Raw genomic sequence first — 24,691 nt, forward strand, 5'->3', positions numbered from 1 at the left:
ATGGGACTGCCGCCTTGCTTTTCTTTGGTTTGGGAGCTGTAGTCGGGGCTGGCGCTGGAGTCGCTGCTGGACCTGTGGTTGGAGGGATGTCCGAGGTGGTTTGTTGGGTTGAGGGTTCGTCGGGTCTTGGGTTTTTGGTTTCGCCCATATTTGCTAGTCGTTTTACTTGATCTGATATTGCTTTGAATCTATCGGACATGTCTTGGCGCAAGCGAAAAAATTTCCGTTATCGAGGTTCGTCGCTGCGAGTTTGTCGTGGTGAATTGTAAATCCTAACCGGCGAACCTGGGACCTGAGGAAACTTTGTTTCTTTCCCGGCCCGAGCTCACTGTCAGCGCTGACCGGCGAGTGAGCCGCAGCCGCACCTCTCCACGTGGCCCTCCTTGCAAGTCGCAGCCCCGGCGCAACCGCGCGGTGCTATGACAGCGGAGGGGAAGTGTCATTGGGCGCGTCACTCCATGGACTTAGCCCCCATCCGCTACGCTCCTGTAAACATCAATGAACTCCGGGTCAGGCCCGCTGATCAGGACTGCGCACACTCCGAACTTAGTCGGACCAGACCTCGGATCGGCCGCCGGAAGTGTGTTCTTTCGCCGGGGAGGCTCGGCCTATTTATGTCTGTTTGTCCGTCCCCCATCCTCCCACTCTGTTGGGAGGAGGGACGGCCAGGCCTGCTTGCATGACTTTGCCGGCATATTTTTGGGGCGCTTGCCTTGATTGTTTTTTTCAAGCGCAAACAAACGGACTGCTGCAGCTCGCGGATGTTCTCCAAAGAATTTTCACCTGACATACTAGCCAACAATGCCACTGAAATAGATCACCTTCCTGAATCACCCAGGCCCTTTATTTCCCTCAGCCAAGGGACAGCAAAGATTCCTACTCAAGATATCCTTAATAGTATCATTAGTGAGACCTCTGGCAGAAAAAAACTAATTATATATAAGGCCCCGTTTGGCACCAATATAATTATAGGTGATATAATCGCTGATTAATTCAATAAAAAATACAAAATTCAACATAAAGCCTCCAAATTCTTTTGTAGGCAACCTACAGTGCTGGTTTCTTCAACTGTGAACCCAGAATCAACTTATCCAGCCATCTTCAGCACCATAATACCATTATATCACTTCATATTGGTCAAAAGTGATATAATGGTATTATGGTGCTGAAGATAGCTGAATCAGTTGAATCTGATTTCACAGTTGAAGAGACCAGCACTGTAGGTTGCCTACAAAAAAAATTTGGAGGCTTTATGTTGAATTTTCTATTTCTTATTGAATTAATCAGCGATTATATCACCTATAATTATTTTGGTGCCAAACGGGGCCTAAGACTTGATGTACAACCATCCTGAAGGCACAGGTTCCAACTCAAGGTACAAATTATCTAAACAAATGCCTACCACTGTCAAGTCTTCCAAAAGGGCACTCCAACCCAAATCACCACCACCCATAACAAGAAGAAACACATCACCTGGAAAAATTGGGTCAAAGCTCACACCAGAATCATGGGCACTTGGTGGTAAATTTGCTTCCAAACCTGAAAAACTTCAAAGAACTAAGAGTTTTTTTTTCTTATCAGACTATGTGATGTAAGGTATGTACAATAGATTGATATATAAAGAAAAAGGAAAAAGTACCTAAGAGCAGGAACAGAGCCGCTCTCTACTTTTAAGTTGAGAGTGAGATAAAGTAAGAAAAGAATAGTGTTGGCTTTTGGCGGTCTGTCATGGTCAACAACCATCATTAGCTAAATTTCCTTTTCTGTTCTCTCCTGAAAGTTTGTTTGAGCCTTACTTGTATTTGTCTTTTGACCTGGGTGACTTTTCACTTTGTGTTGGCTATATGGCTAAGTAGCAATGCAACACAATCTCCAAGATGAACTTTGCCTCAGCTGCTGTCGTTTTATTCTAGCCTCTGCTGTCTTTGAACACAAATCACTTTCCAATATTGCTGCCTGCTCTTTGAGCGGTATTGGGGTGTTTGGTCTGTCTTTCTTTGACAGTTCTGTCTAAGATAAATGAATAGAGTGTTAGCATCTATCTAATCATCTCACCATGAGTCTCTGAAGCCGCTTACCTTTGGTGCTTGCTGATATTCTCTTGATCAGTGATCTTGGGCCGGGATTTTCTGTAAGCCTAATCTTGCTGCTCATGTGCGTCAGACCTGTTTACATCAGAAGATGATTTTAGTTTCACAACTCCTGCGGCGCTGATTTGGACTGTGGAAATGGTTTGCTTTTGCTTACCAGATTCCGCAGCTAATTTAGTTCCCAGCGTATTGCTCAATTTATGAGTTAGGCACCGTTCCCCTAAGCTGGTATTCTCACAAAACCAACTAACAATCCAAAACATCTGGCATCTCATCTTGGAGGCCTCATTACACGTGTACATAGCTCTTCCATTGGTGGGGAATCAGTCAACTGGGTTTCAGGACAGCGTTTATCTTTTTTCACAACCCACCCTCCATCCTGTTGTGACCTAAGTGGTTAGGTTACAGTTAGTGACACTTGCCTGTCGGAAGACCATGCTATGTCTTTGGGGACTAAGCTGCAGAGCTTATTCCCCACTTCTACGCAATTGATAGGCTTAACGCTTTTGGTCATATCACATCCAAATCCTCATCCACAGCAGGCACAAGATTTGAACTTTCCAATAGCATTCAAGGCATCACCAATTCCATTAACTACCGGGTCCACCTTAATAAAATAGTGGGAAGTGGGGGCATGAGGACAGCCTACATCAGCTCAGGTGAAAACAGAGCTTCAAGTTGGAATTAAGCACATCAACAACTGGGTAGCAAAAGTCAGGTTAAATGAATCACACCCATCAATTCACCAACATGAAACTGATGCACTGATGTATGAAGGCTTATCTTATCTACTCCCCCAATTCAAGAAAGAACTCAGTCACTGTGAACACTTGAGAGAAATGCTCAAGAGAAAGGGAAACTCCATTGAGGTAAGTGATTGTCCCTTGCACCTGAGGTGATATGTTTAATGCCATGCTAACTAAAATATTTTTGCTTCCAATTCATCATCTTCTCCGCCATTTTGTAGTAGCTGATGGCCCAATCAATTCACCAACAAATGTGCACTTCCTGGAATACTTCTTGCAAGGCCATTATGTCAAATATTCCAGCAAACATAACTTTTCTGTGCCTCAAAATCAGCCAGGAATGGACCCTGATTTATTCAAACTCATGAATTCATTCACACACTAGTCATACAATCAATCTAAAGGCAAGAACCTATTCAGTGACCTGCAGGGTGTGGGCCCAACCCTTACTGATCCCCAGATTGTTGATATGGATCCCAAGTGTGTTCAAAAATCATCTTTTTTTCAATCATCCTCTTATGACTTCCACCATTTCTTTTGCTGATGTGTTTCCTTTTAGATCTTGGTCTGATGTGAACACCAGCAGTGAAGGAATTGTAAATTTTTTGAAGGAGCATTCCTGCCGCACAGGAAATGAAGTTTGTGAATCACTACATCTGGGAAAAGCAGTGGACTTGAAATGGGTAAAGCCCTGGGGATCACTGGCCCACCCTCTAAAATCCAGAAATGAAGAGCTACCTGAAATCTCTTACTTCAAAGTTTGATTCACTACCCCCTCCACATCACCCATTCAATCCTGGATCAACACAGTTGTAGCATTTTCTTCCAATTTTCATTAACAATTCCTCTTGTCAATCCATTCATCTTCAACTTTTTTCTTGTCAATACTTATCAAATTGCCTTTTGGATTTCTTTACACATCTTACATTGTCTTTCAAAATTCTTTCAAAATTTGTATTATACATCCTTAGTCACATTCAACATTTTCTTGTGAATCCTCATCAAATTCCCTTTTGGCTTTCTTTCCATAACTTGCATCATCTCTCAAACCACTTTCTCATTTTGTATTATACATCCTCATTCACATTGTCAATCATATGTGATTTCCGTTGAATTTCCTTTCAAATGACCTTCTCATCTTGCATCATAGTCTAAAAAACAGATTTTTGCCCCCAACAGTCATGGTTGTTCAACCCCTTGTTGGACATGGTTGTCCCAGGATAGGTCGCGGGACAGCGGCCAATCCGAGGTCTTGTTTGACTTGAGTCTGACTGAGTGCCTGGCCCGGAGTTCATGGGCTGGTTCTGGGCGGAACGGTCGCGGGCATGCTTCAAACCAGGCATGCGGGCATGCTTCAAACGAGGCATGGTTGTTCAAAGTTAAAACTGTTGTCGGACATGGTTTTCCGAGGAGAGTTGGGACCGGCGGCCGATCCGAAGTCTGGCTGACTCAGTTTGGAGTGTCTGCTTGCATAAGCACACGGTACTGATCAGCGGGCCGAGCCCGGAGTTCATGCGCATGTTCTGGGCGGAAGCGTTGGGGGGAATGCCCTTCAAACCCAAGCAGGTTGTGGACGTATGTACAGACTGCAGTATCTATGTACTGCGGCCTGTACTTGGCTTATTTATCTGACACAAGTGTCAGAATTTGTTTTTTGTTTTTGTTTTGGGTGGCACAACCAATGTCAGGCCAGGTCCACCGTAGCTTTATTATCCTTGGACGACAACCTCCTTGCGACCAATTCCACTCCTTCTTTGATCAGGATCTCCTGAATCATGATCCACTCCGCGTTCGAGGGTCTGTCCCTCGACTTCTTATTATTGATTCCGTTTTTGGTCGTTGTATTATCGGTCCACACTACCAGAGATTTACCTCTTTGACTGCACAGCTGTAGGACCATCAGCAGCCCAAGGCGTATTGCAACCGTTTCCAGATAGGATATCCGAGTTACTTCGTCGCCAGGGTTGTGGAGCTTGAACTGCGCCCAATGCTTCCCCACCAGCACACCAATCCCAAAAGACGTTGACGCATCGCCTACCCACCCGATGTTGATGGGGGGTCCATAATTTATTATCCTAGTGTGCTCAAAGTCCTCTAAGGTTGATTTCCACACTTCCAGGTCGGCGCGGACGTCCGGCGGCGTATCGCGCAACGCCCTACAGTATTGCCAAGACATGAGCCACCTGTATAGAGAGTTCAGGTGATAGCGTAAATGGGGTAATATGTATGACACGTGATTGAGCCTTCTCACCAGAACCTCCACGTCGCTGTAGTCGAAACGTGCTCCTTTTTCTAAATATGGCTTAATCTGGCCCAGGCGTTTTTCAACCTTCCCATCTGGCAGGCGTACAGTTTTCTCAACCCCATTCCAGACAAAACCGATGAATTTCTGTTCATTGCCAAACGGCAAATATTTCTTTTCATTTGTCAAGACGCCTAGTTTAGAAGACTTCTCGACAACTTCTTCCATTGTTACAGCGCCTCTGTGCACTTTGACAAAGAGATTATCATCCACCCAGCGGAATATGGTGACTAATTTGAAATGATTCATCATCACGTTCTTCCAAGCGTCCGCTGGCCAACCAAAGGACCCACAACCTGCTACTCCCCCAAACGTGATCCGCGTGTCAACTAGAAAGTTCCCGTCAAAGTCTTTCACCGTCAAATACTTCCATTGGCGTATCTTTTAGGAATTTGCCTGTAGGCTTTTTCCCAATCAAATAGAGCTAATTGTAGCGGGCGAGTATCTTCTGCGAAGAATTTTGAAACACGGTTGAAATCATCCCATGTTGTCTCGAGATCTGTCTTATCCACAAAAGAGTTCACGGAAGGAACTAGTGGATTGTTCCTAGGGTAAGATAAATCGTTAATTGGACAAATAGCACCATCACTGTTAACCACGGCACCCAAAGGGTTAGACCTGAAAAACCCAAAAGCGTCTGTCATCTGTTGTTTGGTGAAAGGACCAAACATCCGCTTTGCTCGCAATTATTTTGCAATGGACTCTTCAATTTTTGGTTCTGCTTTTTCAGACGATGTGTGGTTATCCGGGGTAAAGCAATCTAGAGCCCCTAAGTTGTGATCCGGTATCCCTTGGTCAAAACCAAACGCAAAGCCTTGGAGTACGTCTTTGTACTCTGGGAGCAAGTTGTTTTCTCTCAGCGCAACTTCCCACTTGTGTAAGTTCATCTCACACTTAATCACGGTTGGTAAGCCCTCCATGTCCATATAATTACAGGTTGTGTCTGTATTTGCCTCTAGAGTGATTGCCAAGGCTTGTAGCTGTGACGAGTTGAGTTTATTACTGTGTATAAGAAAATTCAATTCATAAAACAATGAGAATGAAGTGGAAACACAAAGGTCAGGACCTGATGGTGTACAACACAACATCAATTCACTTCCAAGGAATGAAAAACAAAAGAATCAGGACAAAAAATATCTTTAAAAAGACAAACGGTCCTAGACCGCCATAAAGAACAAAGTCTAGACCGGAAGAAAAACACAGAGAAAAAGCCCACTAAGTATCTTTGTCTTTAGCTGAAGAAGCGTTGTCTTTCTTCTTGAAACTTCTCAATGGGCCTTGGTCTCCTCTATATCCGCCGCACTCTTGATTATAACCGCCCTGGTGACCGCCATAGTCATTGCCTCTGTGGTACTGATTGTCATTATATCCGTGATCCCTAGGTCTCTTATTGAATGATTCTTCATGATGATAGTCGCCATAGCCGCCATAATCGGAGTTTTGCTTATCTTGTCCCCATATGTCGCCTCTTCCTTTATAGCCGCCCCTACCGCGACTAGAAGAAGATTCTGGTTTTGTGTGATCTTCTACTGCCTTGCTAGATTTCACACGTTGTTTACCGGTATTCGGATCGTATCCGAACTTCTCTCCTCCAATAGCATAAGGGTTATTGGGTAAATCATTTTTGCCTAAAGTTAAAGTGATCCTCCAAGCTTCACAACTGACTTCTTCCCTAAAGATTGAAATTTCTACCGCCAAGATTTCGCCTGAGGAAGTCGTCACTTGATAAGAAAAGGCATTTTGAAAAATTATCATGTCGTGTTGAAAAGCCGTCATAAAGCCTTCCTCCCCAATGATTTTGTCGGCATTTTCCTTATGTAGCAAAATCCAATTGGCAAACTCAGTATAACCATACATGTCTTTGAAGGTTATATAGAAGTTTCAGTGGTTTGTTTTCCATTTGCTAAAAGTCTGCGTCCATTCATTGGGATACTCAAAACCAATGTAATTGCCGTCATTCTCATCTCCTTTAGATCTTCTGTTTGTGTAGTAATGAATTGCGTCTTGTTACCAGTTCTTGTCAAAAATGGTTAACAGAATCGGCCCTCTGAATTCTCTGATGTTACGATTGAAGTACGGAGTAAACCCGACATCAAAATGATTGGGTAGAGAGCCTTTGATGAACACGATTGTCCTTTTATCAGCAGGTCTCTTAGCTACGTTGACTGCAGGATTTATTGCGTCACTTGATGAAGAGCAAAGGATGTCTGGCTTGTCTGGAGCGGTTAAAGACGTCGGATTATCCATCTTCCCGTAGAGACGTGAAAAGAAGTCAGTTTATTTCTTGTTGCCTTTTGCAAAGGCTTCCGTCGCTCTCTCCCAAATCTCTTGACAATCCGTCTTCTCTTGCATAGCCTTATCTGCGATTATGCTCGTGACTTCAGGGGTAACAGAAGAAGCTACGACAGCAGCGGCCATTGCACCAACCGCACTTGAATCTTTGGGTGGTTCTGTTACCAAAACTGCTCCTGGTTTGACTATCAACGGCAAGTTCAACAGAATGGATTTGTATCTGGACGCCGTGTCCCGCTCTTGACCATCTTTCAACGGATTAGGGATCTCTAGATGCGGTCAAGCAAATTACGATCCATCAAAATTATGATTCATCATCAACATCTCATTGAGCTAATTACAATTGATGTATCTATGCCAATCACAACTCAGCAACTTTGAGAGGGATGCACTAACCCTTGAAGCTGTCCTCACTGTCTGTATTGTGGGCTAAAGCAATTTCTTTCCCTGGAGCTTCTCCTACAAGGATGCAACGGATGACAAACATGCATCAGCGCTAACCAGCCACTTTGGTTGCTTGAATTTCTGGCAGAGGAGAACTAACGACTTAAGTTCTCCTGCATTGCTACAATGGTTGTGTCAAGTGTTGGTTCATTGGTAGAAATTGGTAAGCTCTGACTTTTGTCAATTGGTGCTTCAACTTGGATTTTGGGTGTTCTGTTAAGTATTTTGTTTGCTTGTTTGACCATCTCTTTGACCATGTTTGACCATCTCTTTGACCATGTCTTCAGTAACCGGAAAATGTGGTGTAAGGAGCTCAAATTTGGCAGCAAATTTGGTAGTGTAACTGATGAATAGTGTAACTCGTGAAAAAAGGAAACTAGTCGGTGCAGAGCCAATGGGTTTCAGAGAGATGGAGGAGAGAGAGCTTGGGAATTTGACACTTCAAGGATAATTAAATTTCCCAAAAAAAATACTCAAAGTTTGAGGTTAGGAAAATCATGGAAAAAAAATCACTCCGTACTGAAAAAAAATGCAAACTGAGCGTGCTCAGCCAAAAAAATAAAAATGTGTCAGACTGAGTAAAAAACAATGGGGCACATTTTTGGGGTGATTTTTTGGACGGGCCTGCACAAGGCCCGTTGGGCCCATTGAAAAAGTAGTATTTGTTTGGAATTCCAATGCTCTGCTAAAATGTGAAATGGGCCAAACTGAATAAAAAACATGGGGGTAAATTTTTGGGGAGATTTTTTGGACGGGCCTGAATGAGGCCCACATGGCCCCCACAAAGCCCACTGGGCCCATTGAAAGAGTAGCCTTGGTCAAGAATGCCTATGCTCAGCTAAGAAGCAAAAATGTGTCAACCTGAGTAAAAAACATGGGGTCACACTTTTGGGGAGGGCTTATTGACAGACCTGCATCAGGCCCGTCAGGGCCCACCCAAAGCTGGTTTGGCCAACCCAGAAGTAGCCTTGGTTAAGAATGCCCATACAATGTTTCAGAACAGCGCCAATTGACCACTAATCAACAGAAAATATTGAAGGGCTTCTGACCTCTGTATGACATTTGTGCACTCACAGAATGTATGTCCAGGCCCTTTCCTTTTCCTTGGAACCCTGTTGGCCCATACCGGCCTGATGCAGGCCCGTCCAAAAAGCCTCCCCAACAATGTGCCCTAAGGGTTTTTACTCAGTCTGACACATTTTATTTCTTAGCTGAGCATATGCTTTCTTAACCAAGGCTACTCTTTCAATGGGCCCAGTGGGCTTTGTGGGGGCCATGTGGGCCTCATTCAGGCCCGTCCAAAAAATCTCCCCAAAAATGTACCCCCATGTTTTTTATTCAGTTTGACCCATTTCACATTTTAGCAGAGCATTGGAATTCCAAACAAATACTACTTTTTCAATGGGCCCAACGGGCCTGTTAGGGGCCCATGCGGGCCTTGTGCAGGCCCGTCCAAAAAATCACCCCAAAAATGTGCCCCATTGTTTTTTACTCAGTCTGACACATTTTTATTTTTTTGGCTGAGCACGCTCAGTTTGCATTTTTTTTCAGCACAGAGTGATTTTTTTTCAATGATTTTCCCAACCTCAAACTTTGAGTATTTTTTTTGGGAAATTTAATTATCCTTGAAGTGTGAGATCCCAATCCTGAAACATCTTGAGTGCGGGTCTGCTAGTCGTACACCAAATCCTTCAATCCACCGCATGTACCACTTTGAACACCACAACACTCAAACACTCAAATTAGAGCAACATTTCTAAAATGGTGCATATAATTAAATCATCATTTGAAAATTTTATGATTTTATGTCATGAAAATTTTATGATTTCAAATTTGAACACCTGAATTGTGTGGGTGCACTGCACATGGTGTAACTGAGTGCTCCAACCACATGTACATATTTGATTATGTCAGCCAACCTTGAAACTTTTTGAATTCAGGATCCCCCATGCTGCTGGAGAATACACAGACTTCAGACAACCAGAACCCCACCCAGAGACACCCCAGGATCACCAACCAAAAGGCCACTACATTCCCAGTATCACCACCAGGAATATTGGGAGTCAGTACCCTTTTTCACTGAGCCTTGACTATCTCAGAGGTACACCTCTTATTCTTTTGAATGTTTCCTCTCCCCTCTTGTATTGCTCTCTCTATTTCAATCACAGGTCCATATAATTTTAGACCTCTTATTCCAAGGATCAATCCAATTGCATATCCTCCTTTGTCAGCCTCCGTGATGCCAAGGACTACTCCTTCTAGCTACACGTGGTGCAAAACTAGTATAAAAGAGTATAAAACTCTGGGACAAAAGTCCAAGGGATAATTCCAATGATATATTGGTAATTATGGCGTAAAATATATGAAAAATGGCGTAATTATATTAACAAAATTAATATAATTAAATAAAGAGGGGCCTGATAAAATCAGGGGTGTTTAATCCCTCAAAAGCAAACACTGGGGCCTGTAAACAGGTGTGGTTTAAATCCCAGCAAGGAATGGCGAAGAATCTCAAGAGAAAGGGGTTTGAACTTACTAGTAAAAAGCCCTTAAAGTCTTGAGGTTCTTCAGGGTAGAAACTGGGAAGTTGAAAGCGCTTGAAGAGGTTGATTCTGAAGGCTTGGTGGACACTGGGCAGTTTCTGGCGACAAAATGAGGCTAAAAACAACTACTAAGGGACTTACCAGGCTAGAAACAGGCTATTGAGCACGTGTTGAAGGCGGGTAAATTCAAGTAGGTATGTAAAAGCGTGAGGAAAGGCCCTTTGGGGCGGCCAGAGGGCCCTTTAAATACCCGTGGCAGCTCTCTGGGGCGCCTGGGGGAGCTACAGGGCCACTGGCCAACTTGTGGGCGCTTTTTGGCCAGGCTGTTGACGCTACAAGGGCTAATTCTTCTTTGGGAAGATGTACTAGCCTATTTGGGGCGCCTTTAGGCGGATTTCCAGCCTGGCTGATGGCGCCATAGAAGCTAGTCTTCTTTTGGGAATATGTACTGGCCATTTGTGGGCGCCTACAGTTCAGGATTCCCTCATCCAGGCAGATGAGCTGTTACGTGTCTCATATTTATTCAAATGGGCCACAGTGCTTCCCAATTGGTCTGTACTGTGTATGCATTAGGTATTGAATTGTTTTAATGCGTCAGGAGTATTCTTTTTGCATCCATGTGACATCATTACATATGTACAGCTTATGTAATGTGTGTAGTGTTTCACGTGGAGGGGCAGAATTGATGTCATTACTTCCCTGGTGGGCGTGCTGTAATGTACAGGTAGCCTCTCTTAGGGTTTCATTCATTTTTAGGGCTCTGCGCCGTCTTTAGACGTAGCGTGCAGCCTGCGGGTTTAGAGTTAACTCAACCTGAGTTGGGCTATCTTCTAAACTAAACATAACACTTCAGTTTTGTGGCTATTGAAGTGTTATAAGAATATGTACATATGTATACAAGCATACAGGTTGCTCAACTCGAGGGTACATTGTGAATTCTAATTGGGTGATTACACAATAAAGCAGTGAGAATTAAGGGTACCTGTAAGTGGGGTACCCTAGGTTAATTTGGGCGTAGATTAAGAATATAACATAATATTCAGATTTATAGTTATGTAAGAGACAGTAATAATGTCTCTTTCATAGGTAATTATTTTTATGTTTTATTTTATGGTATTACGTGTGTAAGAGTGTAATAATATCTCTTTCATATGTAATACTATTTTTTATTTTCATGTTACGGTGGCTCTGCTATAGTAGCCAGCTGACATCCTTTTTCTGTGGTTTTTGTCAGAAACAAACCACATAGTTTTCCCTTCAAAGAACCTTGACTATCTTTGATATAGTATAAAAAATTGTGGCTGATTAGACTTGTCTACTTCATATTTCTTCCACTTTTCACAATATTGTGAAAAGAGGCTGTTGCATCTCTAGCACAACTTGACTGCCAACCCTTAAGTTTGTTGCATAGCCAGTGGAAGTTAGTGCCCACCAGTCATCATCAAAACTTTGAGGATCTACTCTCAGATCTTCCTATCCTCTTCTTCTTATCAAATCTCTTATCTTGAATTATAGTAACAAGTCCCCCCAAAATCTTCTCCGGGCCAGGGCCAGGCTCACACCAAACCTGGCCTGAACCTGGCTGGTTTGGGTGGCCCAATGGAGGGCCTGCCCAATTGCCGTCACTAGTGAAAATGTATAGGAGTGTGCCAATCTGATAAGAATGTGGGATTTGGAAATATCACGGATATCGTGATATCTGTCCATATCCGCAGGTTACGGAACCTCGGATCTCCAATATATGCTGTGATTTGAGGTCCTGCACCAGATATCCCGGATTGTCTCCCGGATATCCCGCACGGGATACTGGCTTAGAGCATCTCCAACGGACTTGCTAAAGCGGGACTTGCGACCCCAATTTAGCGAGTCGGGTGAGTTGCCAGGGTCCAACGGACTTGCTATCCGACTCGCCAAACGCCTCCCGAGTCGCCTCAGAGCATCTCCAACGGTCCGGGGGGCAGTTGGCCTGCGTTCCCCGGCCCACGAGCACATGTCACAGCAGTCGCGGCTCAGCTCCAATTATGGACTGGCTGTTCAACCCGCAATCCAACAGGCAGATCACTCCTCCAGCGCCACCCACCACCCTCGTTCCAGTCATCAATAGGAGTATACAGCAGTTTCGGAAAAGGATGTCGCTGCCTCCCAAAAACCAAAAACCAGAGCCTGCAGGTCGTGCATGCGCCTGCATATGAACTGTGGGGCTGCAGATATCGGACGCTATTTGCAATCCTGAAAATCCAGCCCCGGCCGGCTCCCATACGCAAATGAGCCATTGACTCTGGCGGGGTACTGGCTTTGCTTTCTGCCAGGTACCCCCCCCTTCCCCCCAACCGCTGCCACCAACCGACCAAAGATTCATTCTTGACCACTTCCCGCCACCAAATCGAATCCCAAAATCTTGAATCATCCAATCGTCGCCGTTGTCATGGGATTTGTTTTGTATGCACCAGAAATCAAGGCCGTTTGCGTCCGCTTGCTGATGAAAGGTTACACCCCCGTGCAAATCAACCATACAATTGGCTATGAAATATCAACTTGATCATTTGTGCGGTGGAAGGCGCTCTTCATCTCGACTCGAGCGGTGGTGCGGGATCCTTCTGAATACCTAGCGCGCGGTTGACCTCTCCGGCTCTCACCAGAGCAAAGCGAGTTTGTCTGGGAGATGATACAGGGCGATCCAACAATGTATCTCGATGAAATTCAATCCGGTTTGGCTCAAGAAGGAATTGAAGTCTGTATGACGACTATTCACCGGGAGTTAACCACCAGGTTGGGTCTTGCGCGTGTTGTTGCACGCACCATCAACCCAGCTCAATGCCCAGTCAAGCAAGCTCAGTTTTGCTTGGATGTAGGCAGACTACCCGCCGACTACCTCGTCTTTACTGGTGAGTCGTTTATTGTTTTTGATGGCCCTCTTTTCCAACACTGATCAATCAGAATTTCATTTCTTCCCTTCTTCTCTCTCCAGATGAAAGTGCGGTTTGCTTGGAGGTACAGCAGCGTCGATTTTGCTGGACAAAGAAGGGTTTTTGCTCAAAACGGATTCGCAAGGTCCGCAATTCAACACAATACAGTGTCCTGCCGGCGATATCTCTAGATTTCGGTGTATTAGGCAGCATTATACAGGAGGGATCAATCACCCGCCTGGACTTTGAGTTTTTTCTGATTAATGTATTGGTATGTATGTATTTTGTTTATCTACTTGGAATATGTATTGATACTTATGTGGTACATGGCTTTGATTACGACTAAAAAAATGGAAAGATACCGACGATGTCTCCGTTTCCTGCGAAAAACAGCGTCCTCATTCTTGATAACACAAAAATACACCACGGAACTATCCAGAAGATTTGCAACAAACAACGAGTGGTATTAATTTACCTACCTCCTTACTCACCAGATCTTAACCCCATTGAGAAGCTGTTTGCCGTCCTCAAGATGCATCTCAAACGGGATTGTGTTCTAACTGGAAAGGCCCGCGACGCTGACATTATCACCAATTACCTGCGCCGCTTGGGGACCCCCCAATTAATGTGATCTTTGTACCTTGATTGCGGACACATGTCCTCCTACTATAATTTATCAACAGAATTGAACTTGTCATATCTCCAATGCTGCCGCTTTATTTTTCCTAGTTTATCCTAGGAACTCTTAACTTCTAATTCATCCAACTAGATTTCTTTTACTGGGCCATTTTTTATGAGTGAAGATTGTCTGCATTAATGAGTTTAATCTGCTTGGTAGCCGCGAGTGGTGATCATCTTGATTGATCAGTTATTCAGCTGTTGGATGAGACATTCAACTCCTTGGTAGCCTCGAGACAACATCTTGAATGATGAGTTTCATCCGCTTGGTAGCCGCGAGTGGTGATCATATTGATTGATCACTTATTCAATCAAGATGATGAGACACTCATCTCCTTGGTAGCCTCGAGACAAGAGCAGCTGTTGATCATTTTGGGCAAACACGCCTCAAGACAGACATGCCTTGAGATGATAGCAGCTGTTGATAATATTGAGGAGATATGAAATATAAACCCTCATCGCTTCGGGGCACTTACCACCCATTGTCACAAGCCCTCCAGAGCAATGTCTCGATTCCGCAGCCTTTCTCCTATTTTGGATGATGAGGATGGTATGACCATCATAGCGGTAAGTTAGGGATTGTCTGCGCGTTTGATTGCGCAGATTGCCTTGCTCATATTATTTCATACCATAGGGACACACATGCACGATCAACACCTCAATTGACATTTACATCCCTAATTCAACCGGACGCGGCCCATGGTGGACCCGAGTATTCAAGCCACATGCCGTGACCATGGAAGTTGTAGTGAAAGAAACCCTTTTTGAGGACTTCGTGGCGGACGTGGCGGCCGCATGTGAGGAATCATCAGGTGGGGCTGGGGAGGTTATCATGGAATCCTTTGACTTGACAACGTTGTAAACGCTGCGCTGCGCTAAAAAAAGCGGTCATTTAGCGCAGCGCAGCGGTCACATGGCTACGTCCCAGAGGCAAGTAGCGGAAGCTGTTGAAAAAACCGCTGCGCTACTCGCTACGCGCAGCGGTTGACCGCTACCCACCCAGGGCAATTAGCAATAGCGCAGCGGAAGTGGAAATCCGCTGCGCTATCCGCTAATTTAGCGGATAGCGGAATTTAACTGCATGTTAAACCTCTTTTAACATGATTTAGACCATTTTCTTTCTTCTTTTTCAAACCGCTGCGCTACTGCTGAAGCGCAGCGGTTCAGCGCTATGTGACTGCTTCTTTTAGCGCGCTAAAATTATCTTTTTTTTCCCAGGAAAACAAAAAGCGGTTAACGCAGCGGTCTGGCCGCTACGCGCAGCGGCACAAAAAACCGCTTCGCTGCGCTAAAAGCAGCGCAGCTGTTACAACATTGGACTCGATGGGCCGGGTAGGACAGCAGGTATTCTGGAATGCCATCATCCCCGGCTGCAAAGAGATGGACTACAATTATAACTTCCAATTGTCCTACTGCAACCATTTTAACTACTGGTTGACGACCGCAATAACCGTAGGAACCTGGTCACTTGAACTCAAGATTCAAATGCTACGACCGTTTGATCCTTATAGCACCCAGATGACCAACCCTTTTTGGAGAATGGTTGATCACCGCAATCCATCTTGGACAATGGTTGAGGACCGCGAATGTCGTACAAACCTCAGTTAAATTTATGATTTCCTTAACTTAATCCAATTTTCATTCTTTATCTGTTATGTGATGACTAGATGCTAAGAACAAAAAGAGTGAAAATTTATGGAGACATATTGGAAAACAACCGTTAAATGAGCATGCAGGAGAGGAAAACATTCATGGATAAGCATTTGCATAAGCTTAAATTCAGACTTGTTTTGATGTCTCGGTCTATCTATCTATCTATTGGATGCGTATTTGACCTCGTTTTCAATCTCTTGCCTGTTCTTCTGGAGGGTGGCCACCCATAGGGCAATTCCGTCACACAATTGCTGAGCCGGCCCTTCGGCAAACTTCATCATGAGTGGGTTGTCCGGATGCACGCGGCGAAAATAAGTCCAGTGAGTTATCTTGTTGTGCTCCAAGAGGATCCGAGTATGAACGTCCTTTAAGCCAATATTGCATATACCGATGTACTGCTCCAAGGTACCCAAATGTTCGACTCCGAGTAGTGGAAGATCAGGGAGAGCCTCCTGACACCACTCGCATGCATTGTCACATCGCGAGGGGGATACCGACTCCAACCACGGGTTTTTATGGCGACCGGGACTAGTATGAGATATCCAACCTCCCATTGAGGAGGATGGAGGAATCAAAGGTGGAATCAAAGATAGAGACAATAGCGGGGATGAGGATGGTGGGACCGATGACACAGAAGGGGTTCGGAAGGTGTTGTGAGATCGACCTGATGGCAGAGTACCAATCATGCCCCCACCTCGACCTCGACGGGTCGGAGTTGAGACATTGCGCATAATTTGTCTGGTAGGTCGTGGGGAATTAGTTTTCTTCTCCAGCCAGACAAAGATTGGGTCGACCTCCTGCTTCGGCGGATGGGTCAGGTCGACTCCGGCATCCCCTCGTTTGATCGCGTCCGTCCAGTTCCAGATCCGATTGTTCCCAATGACCATGTACAACAATGGATCATCTTGGAAGGTTAACGTGAGGCCCTTGGCTGCCGCATTCGGATGCTGCAGGCACGACTCCCGGATCTGCATGCAGATCATCTGCCTGTTGGACGCCGAGACCGCCTTGGGCTGCAGGTCAAACCGTATCAGAAATGGCCCCCAAAGCAATGAAATCATAAAAACTCACATTGACTTCTTTGCGCCGCATTAAATGCTCCGCTTGTTTCCGCTCTTCAGCATTCCCATACTGCATTCGTAGAATATTGTTGCACTCGGTATTCTAAATGCAAGAAACCCCATCAGCAACTGTTTGCAAGAGTAATGCAAATATAATTCAAACAAGCAACTTACACTGGCCTCGTCCTTCTTGCCCTTCTCTGGATTGGCCATGGAGACCGATACATGACAGGGAGACTTGTGAACCTTTTTGGACTGCGCGGCAAATAAGGCAAAGGTGTCCTTGGTATCAAGGGTGATCAGGCAAGACTTCGGATACACAGTGTCGTTCATGATGTATCCAACCCACTTGAGCAATCCTTCAGCCTCCGCCTCAATCATGAACTCTAGCATGTTGTTTTGTGAGTTCAGGTAGGCCGAAAGGCCCCGTTTGAAGTTGTACAAGTCCCATCCGGTGATGTCCGTTTTCCAGGGAGTCAGGGTTGCGTGAGTCGTTGTCCTGATGAATTTCAATGGGACCTGGGGGTCGGAAAATTTCTTCTCAACATAAACCAAGTACAATATGTGAACTGGCGTGATGACTCGTTTTTCCTCTTCATTGGCAGGATTGTAGAATCCATCTTCAGATTCATAATGGGACCCAGTTCCCAATTGCGCCAGGGGTACGCCAAAATCACGGCCGGGGTAGCTTGGGGTGGCGGGTGCAATGGCAAGGTGCCCTCCGGGGCCGGTGGGCAAAGAACCCAAAGCAACAAGGGCCCGTTCAGCGCCGGGGGTGGCAGCGGCCAAATTTGCATGGCCGGCCGGGTAGCTGCGAACAAGTCCGTCCGGGTAGCCGGTCGGGTGACCACCGGCATAGCGAAAATCTACGTGGCCGGTGTCGATGGGGCCTGCAAGGTTGGTGGGCATGTGACCAGATGGGCTGGCGGTACCATAATCAATGTAGCCTGTGTGACTGGGGCCTGGGCCGTTCAAGACATGGCATGGGGCGCCGCCTCCAGTAGCTGCACCAGCAGGGCCCAAATTACGGTGGTCAGCGTCCAAGTTGGGGTGGCCGGCAAAGCTCGGATGATGGCCGCAGCCGCCTGGGTTAGGAAATCCCGAATTACCTTTGGCTTCAGATGGGGGAGGGTACCAATGGGGCATGGTGATTGGCGCGGGCGCATCGAAGTACTGGGCAAAATTTTTTGAGTTAGACATGTTGAGGTTTGGGTGAATTGGTATTCAAGATTTTGGGATTTGATTTGGTGGCGGGAAGTGGTCAAGAATGAATCTTTGGTTGGTTGGTGGCAGCGGTTGGGGGGAAGGGGGGGGTACCTGGCAGAAAGCAAAGCCAGTACCCCGCCAGAGTCAATGGCTCATTTGCGTATGGGAGCCGGCCGGGGCTGGATTTTCAGGATTGCAAATAGCGTCCGATATCTGCAGCCCCACAGTTCATATGCAGGCGCATGCACAACCTGCAGGCTCTGGTTTTTGGTTTTTGGTTTTTGGGAGGCAGCAACATCCTTTTCCGAAACTGCTGTAACATACTCCCCTCAATGACTGGAACTTTCTGGTCATCAGGATGCATGTCCATCAATGACCAGAATGATCTGGTCACCGGGACGCATGTATCTTGATGACCAGAACGTTCTGGTCATCGGGACGCATGTATCTCGATGAAAGGAGCAAACAAAGGCAATACTCCTCTCGATGACCCAAGCGGACCAGTCATTGAGAGGAGTTATCTTATATTATACACCTCTTGATGGCCGGAGAGAACCGTTCAGTCATTGAGCGGAGTTGTTTACTCCTCTTGATGACTGGAGAGGACCACGCACGTATCTTGATGACCAGAACGGGCCCAGTCAGAGGAAAGTGTTTACGCCTCTCGATGACCGGAGAGAACTGGTCAACGAGGTGATTGTTTGCTGCTCTCAATGACTGGTTGAGAGAGCCGGTAATTGAGAGTAGTATTTGCTCCTCTCAGTGACCGGACCCGGTTATCATTGCATACATATTTTGTTCTTTCTTGGCAAGCTTCGAGTAGGAGTTGGTGCGTGTGCGTCTTTGCCAATGAAGTCGAGTGGATGGAGGTGTGTCTGGTCAATTGCGGCTGGGAGGCGACCCGCAGAAGTCAGCAGGTGATTGCGGGTTTGACTGCCCCCGGCAATGTTCCCAGGGTCGTTCTGCGGCTCCGTTAGCGCGCAAGAAAGGAACCCGGGCGGCCAAAGTTCGCCCCCGAACACCCAGTCGCGGCTCCGTTAGAGATGCTCTCAACTCGCCACAGCCCTCCACTTGTGGCGAGTCTGCTCCAACCCAACAGTTGCCTCTTGGACCACACCTCGCACCAGCTCGCACCCCACGCACACTATACCGCACGCTACCTCACCTACCGGCCGATTCTCTTTTCATTCAATTGGATCTCGCTGCCGATGACCGATCATCAATAGGATGACCGGGCATCGATGCCCATGACCGGTCATCAATAGGATGACCGGTCATTGAGACCGATCACCGGGAATCAAGACTGATTACAGGTCATTGAGACCGATTACCGGGCATCGACACTGATGACCGGTCATCGAAGCCGATGCCCGGGCATCAAGACTGATGACCGGTCATCAAGACCGATGACCGAGCATCAAGACTGATGACCGGTCATCAAAACCGATGCCCGGGCATCAAGACTGATGGCCGGTCATCAAGACCGGAGACCGGGCATCGAGACTGATGACCGATGACCGGGCAGCGAGAATGATGACCATGACTGGATATCCTATCGATGACCGGGCATGATGCACATGGCCGGTCATTGAAAGGACGACCGGCGGGTGTTCGAGAATCAGAAGGATGACCAGAAGGTGGTCATCTGTCTGTGTGGCTCAACGGGCAAGTTGTGGTATTGCCGACGACAAGTTGGTCCAGCCTCTTGTCGGGTCTCTATTTCTGGGAAGTCCGCTGTGGACCAAGCCTGGGATGTAAAAACCCCGGGGAAGGAAGAAAAGGTACCACCCGACTACACAATCGTAGCGGGCATCAACTCTCCCCCGGAGAGGTATACACCAGGCCATAACATGGGATACCCCGTTACATGTGGTCCAGGGCCGCGACCCAGGGTCTGCGCGATCCAGGGACCGTTGGAGATGCTCTTAAGGGTTGAAGTGTATAAAGGATCTGAACGCTTGACTGGCAAAGAAAGTCATGCGTCATGCGCGGACTCGACAGCCTGAGGCCAGGCACTCTCCGAGTTTGTATAAGACTCAACCTTGGGGGAAAGATGTACGGCTCTCCTCCACAGCCGAACACACCCCTCCCGAATCACCAGAGCCCTCCCGGCGCTCCCACTTCTCAAGCTTATCAATCTATCCCTCAAAACTCAGCATAAATCCATATTCAGAAAACAAACCTTCTCCGAAATGCGTATTGTACGCCTAATATCATCAGGCCTTATGATCTACGGGAGCGGCTATCTGGGTGGCTCTCAAGCTAACCAGTCATCGTCGACGGGAACGCCAGATCGACGAGCACCTAAGAGCCAACATAATACGCTGAAAAGCTTCGTCACCCGGAGTGTTGATCTTACGCAGGAGTATCCTCATCGGACGTGCATGAAGCCGGCGGACGTGATGGAGGATGTGAACGGACACCAAAGACGCGACCTCCCGGCGTTCTCTTACCCGTTCACCTTCTCAGACGTCGTTTCGCCTCGGGCCCGGCTCGGCCAGCTCATCGTCAACCCTTTGCCGTACACCGAACCGCCTCCAAAAGTCCACCCCCTCAGCCCCCAAAAGCCTACCAACAGACTCAGCGAACTCTTGCCCCAGTCCCTCCCCCAATCTCTGCCCCAGTTACTTCCCCAATCCGTGCTCCCTTTACCAGCACTTTCTATCCAAACTCCTGCCCTCCTCCTCCCTCCTCCTTCCGCTGTCCGTGGTCCTATTACAGCCTCTTATTTTCCTGATTGGAGTCTGGATATCTTGACCCCTGAGCACATCCAATATCACAAGTTTGATATCATCTATTTCGGTCAGTGTTTCCTAGCCTTATTGGCTTAATGATGGAAATTAGAAGTTTGAGAAAAAGAGGTTATATAGCATGATTAAATGGACGGTATTTTGATGCTTGGATTTTTTTTTTCTTTCTCTTCATGTGCCAGCCTTTGGGATCCCGAACGAGAACTATGGCGTAGACTTCACCCAGTCGGACTCCAAGCAAACGCTGGACAAGTTGGTTGGTTATGCACACGGGAATGGAACCAGAGTCGTACTCTCCGTCGGCGGCTGGGGCGGCTCAAAGTTCTTCTCAGTCGCCGTCAAGAGTGACAGTACTAGACAGGTCTTCGCCAACAATCTCTATCAACTCGTGCTCACTCATAACTTAGATGGTTAGCTTTCAGTTTATTTGTTTTCTTCAGAGTTACCAACCGACATATCATGTATTCTTGTGGTTCAAAGAGCTGCTCAGAGTTATTTCATTTGCGAATAATACAAACACTGATTTTATTTTTGGTGCCAATTATTATTCCAGGAATCGACATCGACTGGGAATACCCAGGGCAGGCCCAGATACAAGATAATATAGTCTCGAGCGAGGACTCGGCAGCGTTGCTCTCCTTCTTTCAACTTTTGAGGGCTAAGCTGGGACCCCATAAGATTATCTCGGCTGCAGTTACCGATTACACTTTCCTTAACGCTCAGGGAGGTAGAATGACGAATGTGGAAGAGTTCGGCAAGGTGCTCGATTACATATTGATCATGTGAATTTACCTTTGGTCCTATCAGTCAACAGTCTTATCGGAGGTTTCGAAGGCGAAGCATACTTACTTCCACGCGCATATCTTTTTTTTAACAGGAACTACGATGTTTGGGGCGCCACGGCTAATCCCGGGCCCAATGCACCCTTCTCGAACGGATGCGAAGACAGCAGTCAGCCGGGGGCCAACATGGTCAGCTCGATCAAGACCTGGACCTCTGCCGGCTTCCCCCGCCAGAAAATCCTGATGGGTCTGGCCGCTTATGGATACATTAACCATGCATCCGTCACCACTCTAGTCCATCGAAAGCGCTCTGAAATCCCGCAGATGAGCCGTAGGTTTGATCACTATCTTGCCCAGGTCAATCGGCAGTTGAACAAACGTCAAAACCCGTGCTGGGATCCTTCTGGAGTAACATGCTTAACCCCCAATGTCTCAGCAGCCCCACCAAGTCTTACTGCACCCATCACGAACTTGCCCCCTCAGAGTGTTGTTCAGACACCATCCACGAACACAATCCCACCAAGTGTCGTCCAGGTACCCGCAGTGAGCGTGAATCAAACCCTCCCCCCGAGTGTCGATCAAACCTTCCTCTCAGGTACCAATCAGACCTCGAGTATGAGCATTAATCTCACACAGACGCTAGATCCTAATGCAACGACGACACTTCATGCGACGACGACAACCAACCCGGTGCTCATGGACGTGGGCTCGAACGATCCGGCGGGCCTGCTCCGTACGGCTTCCTCGGGTATAGGGTCCGGCAATCTCGACGGCCATTCCGGGAGCCAGATCCAGTTCACGGACCTGTTCAAATGGGGAATCGTACAACAAAACCTTGCGGATAGTGAGGGAAGACTAAATGGGATTAACGACTACCAAGTCGCATGGGACCGCTGTAGTTCGACTGTAAGTGGAATCATTCAGATTAGATGAATATCCATATTCCAATGCTGATCTTGGAAGAGGTGGGGGTTTTGTTTTTTCTTGTTTTTAGCCATACGCCTTCTCCAAATCCCGTAACATTGTTATCACATATGATGATCCGATTTCCATTGGCATCAAGGCTTCCTATGCACTTGCCGCAGGCATTGGTGGCGTAGGCTTTTGGGACATGACTGGAGATCATAACTCGATGCTCATCGACTCCGCACGCAAAAATCTCGCCAGGATTGGCTGAAATTGTTTTCTTCACTCGGTCTATAGCGGCGGCCTCCTTCCTCTACTTCGGACTAGTTCCCCTCTCAAATTTCAAGAGCTTAGGCCATCCTGCTTTACTTATATATACCATAACAATGCTTCCTCTTTGTAAAAACATCTTCTGCCTTTTCTCTCTCTCTCCTCGTTGTTGGATTCGATTATTCACTTCATTCTTGATATATCAGCGTTTTTCGCATCATCAGTTTTGTGATTTATGGTTTTCTCCCTTAGAACTTCTGAGTCAGTGGTCTGAAAGTGATAAACTCATAATCACATTGGCAATATGTTCCTTTGGAAAATGTTGACACAATCTTGAGATCAGAGGAGCTGAGACTTTCAAATCAAAAGAATTTTCACATTGTAAATTCAGAATTGGATTTTTTATAAATAACAAAATCTGAGGTGTCGTCAGGGCACCTGCCCGCGTCGCCCTTCAAGAAGCATTGCGAGGGCGTCCACAACTTGCGGGGCCGCGGGGACGCCCTGACCAATGCCAATCTGACGTCCAGGTTGACCCGCTGTGTATACTTTTTGAAGATTAACTGCGAAGAGGGAAAACGTTCCGCTTGCAGTATTTACATCTCGCGGCAGAGGTTTTCTCTTTCGGCTGTTCAAGGCTGTTCCCTCCATTTCCTCCGAATGCCGAAGGGTCTTCAGTTTCACCCACTGGGTCTCGGCGGTGCGAGAGCAGTTTGGCGGTGGCGGGCCTCCTTCGGGCACGTCAGTCTCCTTTTGAAGGGGACAGCAAAATAGGAGTACATCCTTCAGGGACCCTGCGAAGGACGAAGGGAGTAGCACCGCATGTACGCGATAGGGGCAAGAAAAATCCGAGACCAGAAGGAGCGTGCTTGGTCACGGTGTGTTAGTAGACTCAGAGACTTGGTAATTCTTCATAACCACTGACTGGTTGTATTGTAACGCGCTCTGCAACATTATTTCTTCAATCAAAAAATTCCCTAGTGTTGCGGGATTAATCAATCCGCCTCCACACAAACCTTGGCATGTTGCTTCTATCACTTCTAGCAATCGAGCTGCTCGTCTTTTGCTGCTTGCAAGCAAATGAATGTGTGCCCGTAAATTCTCCAGGTGAGTCGACCCCCATGACTCGGGTCTTCAAGATACAAAACAAAACTAATCCTGAGTCGACACATTTTAGAAATATTGATATCTGGCAAGATTGTGAACAGAAGAATATTCCTTCCCGGCATAGAGCTGGATGAAGGCTTCAATTTATTAGAAAAGGAAAGTGAAATTTTTGAATACATGGCTACTGCTCCCCAACTACATAGGCAGCAATCCTGCTTGAAGAAACAACCTAAAGATTTGGTACCATTCAATGTGTGTTTTGGTGATTTGGAAAAGGGTATATATTTTTCTTCTCATTTGATATTGACAGTGTCAATTTTGGCTGATTTGTCCAATGGCAGCTCAAATGAAAGCAATGAAGGATGATTTTTTGTACATGAAAGAGGACTTGGAAAAGCTTTTAGAGGGCAGAATGGTAGATGGTACTCCTTGCAAAAACAACACAATGTTGAAGCAAGAAATTGTGAATTTTCAATACCAGTTTCATGCATTGAAGTCCATTCATAGAAAAATCCTACTAGCCATACAGAGAGGGATTTTTCGGAGTAAGCTGGACAAAAGAGAAATTTTATATAACCTTCATCCAAAACATTCCCAAGGGGAAAAAAAGATGTTGAAACCAGATTCTGCAATTCCATCAAGCACTAAGAAAGAGGCCAATCCACCCACTCTTTCCAAATCAAGTAAGATAGGAAGAGATGAAATTGAATTGATTGAAAGGTGTGTTCCAAAAATCTTGGCTAAGGAACTAATTTATTTATTGAAAAATATTGCTTCATTCAAACTGGAGAATAAAATCAATACAATTGAATTCAAATCCTTGATAGCTTTAAGGCTACAGAGCCTGGTATTCCAAGCAATTGGTTACTTGCACAAACATCATTTTATAAACAATCAAGATGTCAAAGGTTTATTTGAATCCAACAACATACTGGATCTTGCTGCAATAAATATG

At 46.2% G+C, this 24,691-nt stretch overlaps 2 protein-coding genes across 2 annotated transcripts; one reads left to right on the plus strand and one right to left on the minus strand.

The window, feature by feature from the left end:
• Positions 1-15,812: 15,812 nt before the first annotated feature.
• On the minus strand, positions 15,813-16,385 carry PtA15_15A254 (uncharacterized protein; the record flags this gene model as incomplete). The annotated part of the gene is made up of 1 exon (XM_053163442.1): positions 15,813-16,385. The coding sequence occupies one exon, from the start codon at positions 16,383-16,385 to the stop codon at positions 15,813-15,815; it is 573 nt and encodes a 190-aa protein (XP_053027417.1).
• Positions 16,386-20,113: 3,728 nt separating this feature from the next.
• Positions 20,114-22,630, plus strand: PtA15_15A255 (uncharacterized protein; the record flags this gene model as incomplete). The annotated part of the gene is made up of 6 exons (XM_053163443.1): positions 20,114-20,560; positions 20,687-20,723; positions 20,854-21,081; positions 21,225-21,453; positions 21,549-22,359; positions 22,448-22,630. The coding sequence occupies 6 exons, from the start codon at positions 20,114-20,116 to the stop codon at positions 22,628-22,630; spliced, it is 1,935 nt and encodes a 644-aa protein (XP_053027418.1).
• Between the last annotated feature and the right edge of the window lie 2,061 nt (positions 22,631-24,691).

This window comes from Puccinia triticina, chromosome 15A (genome assembly GCF_026914185.1).
Source record: "Puccinia triticina chromosome 15A, complete sequence".
NCBI classification, from domain to species: domain Eukaryota; kingdom Fungi; phylum Basidiomycota; class Pucciniomycetes; order Pucciniales; family Pucciniaceae; genus Puccinia; species Puccinia triticina.